Below are 13173 nucleotides of genomic sequence, written 5' to 3'. Positions count from 1 at the left end.
TTACAGTCACAGTATATATTACCAGTGGAACTGGCAGCTTGTGTTAGAGATTTTGCTCTGTCATCTTGAATTGGCATTTAATAGAACTGTTAGGAAATATTTAGTGGTGCCTGAAAGTTTATTCTGTTTCTAAGAGTTTTTGCATAGTGTTGAATCAGAAGCTGTGGATTTGTTTAGTACAGCATTGAGGTTTCTTAACTGGTTCTACAGCTTCTTTGACTACAGAATTAGTGCCATGTTTGCATACATAATGACTTGCCTGCTGCCTGTGACTTTCATCTGTATCAATATTTTTTTCCTCCTTTTTGTGATGGAGGTGGCAAAGCTTAGGGCCAGTGTAGTCTAGAGAATGCTATTATGCAGAGATTGTTTGCTGACAAGTAGTCATTAAGAATGACCAGGAACTGAAGTATGATTCCCCAGAGACTTATGTTTGGGTTTTAGAAAGAATTGGATTATGAAATACGGTGGCAACAGTTTTGTAAGATGAAAGGGAGAGCAGGAAGATCTTCACTGCTTTAGAGAGCATGTCAGATGTACAGATAGCTTTGAAATTTCAACATTGCAGCTGCTGATATTTTTGGTGTTGATAATTTTGCATGTTTGCTTAAGGGGAAAGTGTGTTTTCTAAATCTGTATTGTCTTTTAAGTACTGCAAATGGAACCACCTGTTCAGCCATTTTGATAAAAGAAGCTGTTGTGATTTTTTTTTTAATAAAACATATTAGTTGCATAAGAAATCTTAGACAGCTGAGCATAATAATTGATCTTTCTATCCTAACTTTGATCTTTCTATACTAACTATAGTATAATTGATTTTTCTATACTAACTTTGCTTTGTCTTTCTGTTATTTTTGTAATAAAGGAAATGAATAAATTGTAAATGCTTTGTTCTCTAGGTTGGGATAAACATTCATATGGTTACCATGGAGATGATGGACATTCATTCTGTTCCTCTGGAACTGGACAACCCTATGGCCCAACATTTACTACGGGTGATGTCATTGGTTGTTGTGTCAACCTTATCAACAATACGTGCTTCTACACAAAGAATGGACATAGCTTGGGTATGGAGATAAACATTATCTTTTAATGATAGCATTATGGCTAGAAATCTGATGCTTCCTACATATTTTAAATCAGAAACTCTCCTCATGCTAGGAGCAATGTGTTTGAATAGTTCTTTCAGTAACCTCATATTCTATGAAATAAATGAAGAATTGCAAAGAATAATTTCATACATGTTGTATGCACTAACATGCCATGTGAATATGGAAGGATGCCATAGTATCTCCTTCCATTGGACCTACATTTGTGAGCTGTAGGGCCACAAATATTTAATGTTCATAATAGAAGGTAATTGATAAGAGTATTGAAGAAATGGATAATGGATACATAGGTTGCTCTGAAAGTAATGCCTTCCTCTTTATTTCCATGGAACATGCAGCTGGCACAAAGAGCACAGTAACATTTGTGAGAGCCTGTTTTTAGCTGCAAAACTCTAATTTTCAACATAGCCACCACCGTTAGTTAGGTGTTTTTGGCAGCCATGAACAAGAGCCTGCATGCTGTAACAGTCTGCAGTAGCAGAGTTTGCCCACTGCCACCACTGCTGAAATGCATCATCTGCTGCCTCACTGTGCTCACATCCACTCTTTGGTCTCTAAACAGTCAGCAAGCATTAGTGAATGTCAATGGGTGCCATTTTTTCCACAAGGGGAGGTCAGTGACACACCTTTGCTTCATCCTTGCTTCTGTGTCAGGTGCAATTCTGTCAGACTGCCCCTCTGCTGCCACGCTGTGACGGCATGTAACAGAATATTGATAGGAAGGTTCAACTTCTACTACTGCCATACCACCAACATCTGCCTCTGATGTTGCAAGATGACATAGCAAAACAGGAGATGTTACTTCTGGAGCAGCCCTCGTATTTAAAATTCATTTCTGCTGTAGAGGGAGCACTTAACCTTCACTAAAACCCTATATAAAACTAGCATTGTTTTGAGCATATGTTGGAGAGTAGTGTCTCTTGGATTCCCCATCTGGAGTCATGTGTAGTTTGGATAATGTCATGAATTATACAAATTGCACTACCACTATGTCCATTAGGTACTTATGGTACACTTCAGCATTGTGCAAGACAAATAGTTCTAGAGTTTGAAGGTGGTTGAATATACAAGAATGCAGTAACTTACTGCAATTTAAGGAGCAAAGGTATGTAGTGTAAAGAGAGAAGAAAAAAAAAATAAATTTCCTGCATTAAAGAGAGAGCAGGATCTCTTTAAAAAGTCCCAAGATCTTGGAACTGTGCTGAGGGAAGTAGGAAGATTCAAAGGATAAGGCTCAGAAAAAAGAAAAGCTGTCATGGGTAGAAATGTGATAAGGAAAAGAGAAGCTAGCTTGAAATGAGATACTGAGATTATGGAGTCTTAAAGTCATTATTTAACTTTCTCATGTTTCCAAACATGCAGGAAGTTTGGAAAGTAGTAAAAAGAAGGGCATGGTTTCTTCTGTCAAAATAAAACAGTTGGCCCTGGTCTTGGGCAGATGAGACTTGAGAGTTCTGTTGCCTGCTACTCGAGCAAGGCTTGGATGCCTCCAGAGGTTTCTTCCAAGTAAATCTGTGATTCTGTCATGATTTAATACAAATGAATGAGTCTGTGTATGCTTGAACCATGCACTGTGTGGTTATGTATTTGAAAGACAAGACCTGATGATGATCTTTAACTTGGTTAAAGCTGAGAGGAGTAATCTACCTTCTTTCATTTTTTGGAACTAGTAGCAGTTGTGATCACATGCACGGAAGAGCTAAGTGGAAAGGAGTAAAAGTTCTTTTTCAGTGAAGGTCTTAATAGAGACTAGAGTAGGCCAACTGTGAAATAACACTCCCAAGTGACAGAAATCTGTTTAAAGAGGGGAACAGAATGGCATAGGTGAGGAGAGGTGAGTAAAATGTCATCTGTTGTAGAGGGTCTGATAAACGCTTCGTGGATTTCAGAAAGAAACCCGACAGGAAACCTGTTCTGATGTGGGCTTTGCTGGACTGACTTTCTAAAACTGGAGTTTTGATTCTCTATTGAGGGGAAAAAATAAATTAGAGGCTTGTGTTGTTGCTTCTTGTTGTCTGGGATTCCCATAAAATCTCAAATCGGACAACACAGTTTTCTTCTCTGGGCTGCAGATGCAACAGTAGTATTAGAAATCTCTGGCTCAGCCTGGAATTTGATGCTTCAGAAAGGGTTAAGCTATGATTTTTGCAAATGTGAAACCCAGGATTGGATGAAGAACATTCCCCCTCTAAAAAAAAAAAAAAAAAAAAGGAATTTTGGAGAGGAGGAGATGACACCAAAAACACTTGTTTCTTGCCAATTAACTGTTTTTTTATCTTAATGATGGTTGTGGTCATTTTGGAAAAAGAATGAGTTGGATTTCAAAATGTGTCAAATTTTTTCTATAACTCTTCACTTAAAAAAAAAAAAAAAAAGTAATAGATAAAATGATAGCTTTGAGGTGTGATGAAAGGAAATATTCACCAGATACATCATCCTTTTGTACCAAAGCTGCAAGAACTCAGTTGCTCTTGAGGTTTGAAGTCTTGGTGAAGAACGGAGACAGAAAGCAGTGATGGGATTTAGGACAAAAGGTTAAAAGCTGTGTTTTAATCTTAAATTTGAAAAGGCATTGATTATGAAAATAATCAAAAATGAAGGGGTAAGTGGATTTGAATCATTATGTACTTTTAGAAGAAAAAAGTTGAAGTCAGAATTCCAACAACAAAGAAAAATACAGAATGCTGTTACTATTTGGCTCTCAGAAGTAAACTTCCTCCTATTTATTTTTAAATGATAGCTTTTTTTCCCCTGATCTGCTTGAAGTTCCTGAAGTGCACAGAGGTCAGATTTTTCTTTAATCTTGAGATGGCAGCATCGGTGTCTTGGTCCTGTGGGTGGGTGGATAGATGCTTTTAGTTATATAACAGAATATCAAGCTATTCTGATCACAAAAAAAGTCACCCTGGGTCGAGCTAGAGTGAGCCTATCTACCACCCTGGGTTGGAGTATTAAGGCATGTGCTGTTTATAGCTATTGCCTACTTACAAAGAGAAATAATGGCAAGTAAGATATGGATAAGCCTTGACAACTCAGTATTAAGACATGCATGTGGAAGAAATACTTTCAGGTTTTTTCCTCTAAATTTTAATCTGTAGCAATAATTTTCATATTTCTTAGTCTGCATATCTGCATGATGCTTGCTAAATCTTTGGCCCTATTGGGAAAACCCATGGGCAAATTATGTGCTTTTGAATGAAAATAACTTTTTGCCAAATGTTGACGTTTATTACCCAAGCACATCAGTTGTGCCTGAGCATCATGAATGTCATCATAGTTAACTGCTTATTTTGAGATAGTTTGGGTGAGTTTTCTGAACATATGATGATATACTTAAGAAACCAGACATACAGAAATTAATCTTAATTTTCTCCTTATTACAGGCATCGCTTTCACAGATTTACCGGTAAGACAAGTGCATTTTCAAACAACTTCCTACATGTTACATAAACTGATGTTTAGATTTATCTCACATTTAACTTGTGTTCCTCAGAAATCCACTGAAAATCCTCTTTACCAATTCAAAATCAGATGCTTTAATCTTTTAAATGACGACTTCTTAATTGAAGCAAAAAGTTTTTTGTTGTTACACCAAACCTCACAGGGTTTTTCCCTATTGAGGTATTCCGTGTTCAGGTGATTCTAGTGAACTTCCACCATAATGTTATGTATGAATGAATGATACATACAATTATTTACTTTGTAGTTGATTTGACAGACCCAGGCCTCGTGTAAAGATCAGTGCTTCATTGAACACCAGCATTGTGCATATGTGTACAGCTGTGTTATAGTATGTGGAAGGCTGGCTACTTAATACATTGTCAGTGTAACTCATGCTTTATGCCTAGCTTTCAATAACATTACAGGTTTGCTTCGTAAGATCAAACGTTAAAATTTTGTTTTTTTTTTTTTTGAGGAAGTTACAGGTACTTGAAGTCTTCTTTTTGGTTAATTAAATTGTACTTCCTTAAAATCACTATCAATGTCTTCCCTATGCTATTGGTACATGCGTGATACTGAACTTACTTTGCTTTTTTCATCCAGTTATTTCTAATTTAGTCTGGTTAGGGCACAGAGTGTAATGGTTCCATCTGGCCAACTGCTCTGTGAGCTAAGGCCATAGGAGCTGGGGAGAGATAATAAGGAACAATGAAGGAGATGGCACAGGGTTGAGTGCTTCATGAAGGAAGCTGCTGCTCTGTCCTGGATCTGTAGGATGCCAGCAGGAGTACTTGCCAGAATGTGGTACCAGCACAGGAAAACTCTGACATCTTCACCTGAAGTTTGAAGCTGGACCCCTCCTCTTTAGAATTGATTGCTTTCATCGCATCAAAAGCTTTAAGGCTATGCTTTGTTGCTTAGTCTAGGCTAGATAACATTATAAGCAAGGCTAATTTAGAACGCCAGAGTAGAGAAGAGGCAAGAGAGGCTTTGGAATGGCTTTAACATTCAGGGTGGTTCTTTTTTTTAGTTTCACTGGGCTTCAGGTTCTTAGTGGCCTATCTGGTGATAACTTCATACTCATAGCTGCCATTTATTCAGTTCTGTAGACCAGCATACCATTATACCATACCACCATTGATTGCAGTGTAAGTAGGATATAGATATATTAAAAATAAAGCCAAAAGATAACTGCTTGCCATACCATTTCTGAGATGCTAAGAAAGTTAGTTTAATCTCAACCCACAGACTTTACTTTTCTCATATTTGGCATATTTCAAATTTGCATTGAGACATAATATCTAAGCAGAAAATAAAACTGAGACAACAGTAAGTGTTTTAAATTTAAAGTTTAGATAAAAGTTCAAGAATTCATGAGAACCCCAGTGCACTGTTGCAGTTCTTTTTAGGCACTACATTGGACTTTGAGGCTAATGAGTCCTCTATCCTGTCAGCTCTTACCTCTAAAATTCAGCGATGTTTTTAAGTGTTTCACCCCAAAAGGAAAAAGGCCCACTTTGTAAGTTTAATTTCTTACAACTTGAGGCCATTTCCCCTCGTCCTGTCACCAGTGAGAGGAGAACCAACCCCACTCCTGCTGTAAGCACCTCTCAGGTATTGGAAGAGAGCAATAAGGTCTCCCCTCAGCCTCCTTTTCCCCAGACTAAACAGCCCGAGTTCCTTCAGTCTCATAGGGCATATTCTCCAGCCCTTTCACAAGCCTTGTTATTTATTTCAAAATAAAGAATGGTGGCCATTGGGAATAAAATTCATCAGTCATTGTATTGCTGGATTGGTAGAAGTTGCTTCAAATGCTGGACATATGATCCAGAGGTATTTGCTTTTTCACACTACTAGTAATATTGGGGTTGCTACAGAGTTTTGTTGTTTCTTTTTTTTTTTTTAAAGGGGGTGGGGAATTAGGTATAAGAGGAGAGAACTAATTAAAAAATTTCTTGCAGCCAAACTTGTACCCTACAGTAGGACTCCAAACACCAGGAGAAGTTGTGGATGCTAATTTTGGACAACACCCATTTGTATTTGATATTGAAGACTATATGCGAGAATGGAGAACCAAAATTCAAGCACAGATTGACAGATTTCCAATAGGAGATCGGGAAGGAGAATGGCAAACAATGATTCAGAAGTAAGACTTTCAATATTGTTCTCTTAAAAAAAAAAAAAAGTTAATCTGGTGATTTCAGAGGTCTTTAAGATGCCAAACCTGTTGTCTTATTCAAAAAACTGCAGATTATATTTAAAGCTAGCACAGATAGTTTTGTTGACATAACAGATAAATACATGTGAATTAAGCAGATGCTTTTCAAGGGAGATTTCTCTGTCATTACTTAAATAAGAATTTGTAATAAGTGTAAATCTTCCATTCTGATTTGACCTATCCAATTTGGATTGGTGTGGAAAAACGTGGTTCTGGAAAAATTGCCACAAGCACAATAATCAACTTTAATACTTGAGCAACTGGAAATGTTCCTTTGCACTTTTAGCCTTTGGCATGCCATTGTAGCTTGTGGCTCTTCTGTGTGTGAGCTGCAAAAATGGTGGCTTTGGCTTTGCATTAATTTCCTGGTGAAAATGCAAACTGAATCACTTCAGTCTGTGTCATGAGTAATAAAGAAGCTTGAGTAGCAGACTGTATTCTAATTGGTCAAACTTTGGATCACAATTTTATTAAAATTCACTGTAATAAAATCATTTTTGCTGGCTTAGTACTGTGTTTGGAGATGATACTGAATCTTAACTGAATTACTTCAGTCTGACTTGTACAGAAGTTTCTGAATTTCAAACAGAAATCTTTGATTCTGTCACTTTTTTTTTTTCCAGAAACAGAAGTTTTACATCCAAGGAGTTCTCAGTTGCACATCTAGTTTTAATAAATGTTTCTGGGTTTTGTTTTTGTTTATTTTTAGAATGGTGTCATCTTACTTAGTTCACCATGGATACTGTGCAACAGCAGAGGCATTCGCCAGGTCCACAGACCAGACTGTGCTAGAAGAATTAGCTTCCATTAAAAATAGACAAAGTAAGGCTGGAAAGCACATTACATCTTTTCTTTTTCTTTTCCCTTCTCCCTTAAACAGATGCTGCATAGATCTTTTTTTTTAAGCATTGTTGTAGAATCTTTTTTCAGCACTGTTTCATAGTGCAGTTCTTTGCTTTCATATAAAGCTGTGCATATATGAACAGCTGGTTAAGATGGACTGCACTAATACTCTTGGAGCTTGTTTGATGTAGCAGGATGTAGTAAATTACCTGTTGTCCTTCTCTTGAATGGAAAATTGTGATCTGTCTTAAACAAACGTGTGTAATGTCTGTATACTAGTGCTTGTGACTGACCCTTATCTCACAAACAGGAATATAAAGCTGTTGATGAAAGTTTAAACTTTTCTCTCAGTGATAAGGGTTAGAGTTTAGAAAGTGCTTTCAGTTAAAGCAAATGTCAATTTTTTTCCAGTTTACAGTTAAGGGAGAAAGGATAAGGGGAATTAATAGTAGTGTGCTTCTCACTTGCTGTGGCTGTGCTGTTTGGCAGTCTGATGAAAACAGTGCCTTCCCCCATTCATTTTGATCCCTGCTGTATGAACACAAGCATTTGTGTGACTGCATGACATAGCACATGGGGAAACTGCTTTGGTGGAAGAATAGCTTGTCTGTTGGGTTGTTTTTCATTAGGATCAATTACTCAGTTGGTGGTTAGAGCTGTGAGGCTGTTTGAGGCTTGTGCCAGGTTACAGCAGCAGAAGCATTAACCAAAGCTGCCGAGTCTGTTGTGGAAAGATTTAGTTATCTGTAACCTGACTTTAAGCATGTGTTGCAGGTGAGAGACACTAATTTTCTTGGCCAAAATTGAACCACTGGGAGTGGGGGAAGTAATTTGGATATTCTTGGGGGATGATAGTTTGGTATGTGCTTTTATACAAAGGTATGAAACTGAAAAATATATCACAGATTGATGTCTCCAATCTTAATCTAGCTCTACATGAGCAGTCCTTGTTCAAAACAGTTACACACTGACCATAAAAGTATTTACTTAATACTTGTTTAGGTAGCTGTAGGTAGATTATGACTCTTCACTCTCCCTGTTGAACTTTTTAAGGAAGCATGGTTTTTCTTTATGCTTTTTTTCTAATGAACAGCCCTGTTGATGAATGGTTGCAGTGTCTTTTAATAACTAATTTACATGTATTAATCCATTAGCTGTTGTTTTAACTGTTGTTTTTGGTGAACAGAAATTCAGAAACTGATTTTGGCAGGATGAATGGAGAACCCATTGAAACAACGTAACAGCTGTATCCAAGTTTACTAGAAAAAAATCCTAATCTCTTATTTGTTTTTTGGTGAACAGGAATTCAGAAATTGGTTTTAGCAGGAAGAATGGGAGAAGCCATTGAAACAACACAACAGTTGTATCCAAGTTTACTAGAAAGAAATCCTAATCTCTTATTTGCATTAAAGTGAGTCTTCAAATTATACAGATGTGTGTTTATAGATGACACAATTACCTTCTGAGAAAAGACAATTAAAGTTTTCACAGAAACTTAAAGTTAAGCAGCATTTTTTAGAAAATGTGTAGTTTTTTTTTTCTTTATGCTATATTTATTTGCTACTTGTTAAACTAGGTTTTGTCATCAAGGTCTTGTTTTGCAGCATAATTCACGTCTTGCTGTAGACTTGTCCTCTAGAACTAAGTTTTTGTACTTTTAAAAATGAATTTGAATCAGATTCAGTGTCAAGTAAACCTTTAAAATGTAACTGATAGAGTGTCACATACAAGAAGGTTAAGAGTCTTGTGGCATAAGTTGGTCTGTTCCTCCAAATGGCTGACTGACATTAAACACCTCTTTAAGATGAGTTGTTGCACTCCTTGTCCCAAACCTCTCTGGACAGTGAAAATTCAGTAATCCCAAAGAGTCCTTGTAGCTTCATGGGCATGCAGTATTCACCTTCATTCTGGCATTTCTACTTACCAGCTGTGCTGATCCTCCAAAATTGTTTATCATGTCATAACATTAGAATGTGGGGAAAAAAATCTGCTCCTTATATAAAAACAAAGCACTAGAATTTGTATGTTCAGTTAATTTACTTGAAATGTTTGAAGTCTGTCGCACTCAGGTGCTGAACAGAATTCATGTGATAGTACTGCAGACTTATCACAGAATGTGATTTGATGAAAGACCTCACTCTAACATCAACTGTATGTTACCTTTTTCTCAATCTGTCTTGCTAAATTTTGCCTGCTCCATTAAGATTACCTAAGCCTAAAACATTAAGCAGTAGCTCTAAGCTTCATCAAAATCCATAGTAAAATCTCCTTACTTAAAATAAAATTGACAAAGAGTAACCACCTCTAAAGGGAAGGTTTGTATGTGAGTTTGCTTACTAAACTGTTTTTCGGTGTAAATGTTTCATGTTAAAGAAGTTATCATTTAATCCTTACTGTTCCAGGCAGTCAAAGTGTGTTTGTATTATCTTTGAGAGAAATAACAGGCATGACAACAGAATTATGTATCCTGAAGAAATACACTTGCCCCTGCCAATAAGACAAAACAGTTGAACCAAAAAATACATTTTAGTGCTCTAAACTTTGAGGACTTATTGCCAGAGTTTATCCTCAAAGATAACATTCCTGTTCTTCTCCCTCATAAACTTCATAGTTTCCTATTTTGACCGAATACTCTGTTTGCTGATGATTGGGTTAATGACATCCAGCACTTTGTTGAGTCAGACTGTTTTAAAGTGTGTTTAATACTAAAATCACTGATATCGTTGGTAAATGGAAGTGTTTGAATTGTTTTATTAGCTTAACTTCTTTGTCTTTTGTTTAGGGTGCGCCAGTTCATAGAGATGGTGAATGGTACAGACAGTGAAGTGCGGTGTTTGGGAGGCCACAGTCCAAAATCTCAAGATAGTTACCCTGTTAGCCCACGGTCTTTTAGTAGCCCTAGCATGAGCCCCAGCCATGGAATGAATATTCACAATTTGGCAACAGGCAAAGGGAGCAGCACACACTTTTCTGGTAAGTTGATGTGGAGGATATACCAAATCTGTAAAGCTTTCTTCTATGGTTTTGAGTACTGGGAGAAGTTACAAACGTTGAACCTGTGGATAGATTGTTTTAGTTGGGACTGAGGCCTTTTGCATTGAAGTAGAGATTTAACAGTCAAAGTCTGTTATTCCCAATCACTACAGAAACTGTATATATGAAATTAAATCTTAAGAAATTATTGCTTCTGTGAGGTACGGGGTTCTGACATGAATTTCTGCTGTCATTTTGATGCTAATGCATGGTTTAGGTGCCTGAAATCCAGTAAGTGGTCTGTGTTGTTCATGGAATAGTAGGAAATACCAGGAGCTGGGTGACCAAGCTAAGTTAAACAAACAAACAAAGTGCTGGCAGCCACATTGCAGTCTGCACAGCTGAGATTTTTCTAAAAGCATCTATAAAGGTGGCAAAACTTCAGTGGGAGATGAAGATGTTCAGGGGTGCCCCATGCCAATGGAGAGATCCTAGCACAGGAATTGGGCATGTTAAAATGATACCTGAGCATGTCATCTCTGAAGGCAGTACTGCTTTGGTAGCATGTGGAGGCTGTCAATTTTCAGTTCTGTTTCTTTCTTAAGTCTAAACTGGAGCAGAGTGGGAGCTTTGGTGGTTTTTCCTCCTCTCTGTGGCAACCAGAATTACCAGCTGCTGCTTCAGGTGTTTTAGTCTTGTTACACTCAGAGTTGCTGTTGTTTCCTCGAGTTCTTATGGTGATGTATTGTAGAAAGCACCTCTAACTTTCTTATTTTGAAAGCAGAGGCACTACTTAATAAGCAAGCAGGTAAATGGTGTTGTTAACATTGAGATTTGGGATTTGCTGAATAGCAGAAAGTGGCAGTGGGGTGGGGGGGAGGAGGTCGTTATGTTTTTTTGTTTTTATTTTTTAAATAATAAATCCCTCTGTGACCTGTTTCTGTGTTAGATGATATTAGGGAGCTCCTGCATTTGTGCTTGATAGAGCTGCCAATTACATGTTTGCTTCCAATGGTGGTTTATTGATTATGTTTTAGAAGGGTCAGAAAAAAATTTTAGCCAGACGTCATAATTTCACAGCATGGTATAATTTTATTTAGCAAAGCACAATATTAGCAATTAAAATGATTATATAGGAAAGCAGCAGGGTTGTATTTGTGTAGCAGCATGGAAAGCATTTCAATACTGGATATTACTGTGTGTTTACAAAGATAATTATGTGATAAAGAATTAGAATATGTCTGCTTTCATTCTTAATTATTACAGTGGCCTAGAAAAGGGTTTTGCATCTTTCAGAAACGTTTATAAATGATTGTGTTGATTCAGTTTTATGTCTTACTCACCTATATGTACTACTGAAAAGATCTTCCCATCTGTGTGCTAATATTTCTTAAATAATGTTTTCATTTCTGCACTGTAGAAACCTTAAAGGTACAAATACTTGAAGGCTGGAGGCTGCCTTTTTAGGATTGTTTGACAAATGTAGTATTTTGTGACTGGGAGCAATTAAGCTATTCTTGTTTCACTTCTGTAAATTGGTATCTACGAAGTTCTTTGTAATTAATTACAACTATAAAAACTTTCTTTCAGGGTTTGAAAGTAGTTGCAGTAATGGAGTAATATCAAATAAAGGGCATCAATCTTACTGTCACAGTAAGCATACAGCCACCAGCTTGAATGTACCAGAGCTTAACAACATAAATGTATCAAGATCTCAGCAGGTTAACAGCTATTCAAGGTGAGTAAACTTTGATACTTCCAATTTACATTAACACTTGTGTTGTCTACATTGTTTTTATTACAGAGAAGAGTTTTTCAGTGGAATTTTTTTTCTTCCAAGAATAGTTAAAGGATTTATTGGAGGGCATTGAAGGGAAGGGAGAAATAACTGCTTCTGTTTGTGATTGCTTGAGTCTGCTCTGGTTTTAACTTTTCCAGCTCAAGAGACTGTTTGTTTTTTTCCTGTTCAGTGGAAGAAATGCAATGAAGAAAAATAAATTATCTTGCTGGTAGCTATTTATGGTCAATTTAGAAATTGTCTAGGGGAGATTACATAGCTTGCTTGTAATTTTAATTTATACCACTGACATTAATTTAAGAGCCCTTGTTTGAAATGTAGTACCTAAATACAGCCTACTCCTAAGAATGTTACCCTGTATTGATTGAATGGGATAGGAAATGGTGTAGGCAATAAAAAGTTATCTGGATAGTTTCACTTTGTGCATTATCTACTGGCCAAACACAATTGATGTACATCTGGAATGTGGATACTCTTCCATTGCACACATAACAGGAATTGTTTGCCTACCTTCCATTGCTGTCACTTGTGGAAAGAATGAAAATGATGCATGAACCTGGGCATAAATATTGAGCTCTGTAGGCTAACACAAATGCAGCATAACTTGATTCAATTTGAAATCCATAAGTACTTGATTGTGCTGTCCAAAATGCATTCCCCAGAGCATCAGCTAAGATACTGAGATGTGTGTGACAACAAAAACGTATCGTGGTTAGATTGCAATGACATTAACAGAAAATAAGAGTAACAATTTTTGGTTTAGATTCCCAGTTTGCATTTGTGTCAGCAAC

The 13173-nt window shown here is 36.9% G+C and overlaps 1 protein-coding gene across 1 annotated transcript in view; it reads left to right on the top strand.

Moving 5' to 3' along the window:
- RANBP9 (RAN binding protein 9) overlaps positions 1–13173 on the top strand; it is a 37064-nt gene that overhangs the window by 18887 nt on the left and 5004 nt on the right. Inside the window, exons 4-10 of the mRNA XM_031589406.2 lie at positions 900–1067; positions 4493–4515; positions 6512–6696; positions 7478–7590; positions 8914–9022; positions 10394–10584; positions 12175–12322. Of these exons, the coding sequence (XP_031445266.2) occupies positions 900–1067; positions 4493–4515; positions 6512–6696; positions 7478–7590; positions 8914–9022; positions 10394–10584; positions 12175–12322 (937 nt within the window). The remainder of the gene's footprint in view (positions 1–899; positions 1068–4492; positions 4516–6511; positions 6697–7477; positions 7591–8913; positions 9023–10393; positions 10585–12174; positions 12323–13173) is intronic.

Source organism: Phasianus colchicus, chromosome 3, assembly GCF_987193195.1.
Source record: "Phasianus colchicus chromosome 3, bPhaCol1.hap1.1, whole genome shotgun sequence".
In the NCBI taxonomy this organism is placed as follows: domain Eukaryota; kingdom Metazoa; phylum Chordata; class Aves; order Galliformes; family Phasianidae; genus Phasianus; species Phasianus colchicus.
This window is presented reverse-complemented; position numbering and strand designations above follow the sequence as displayed.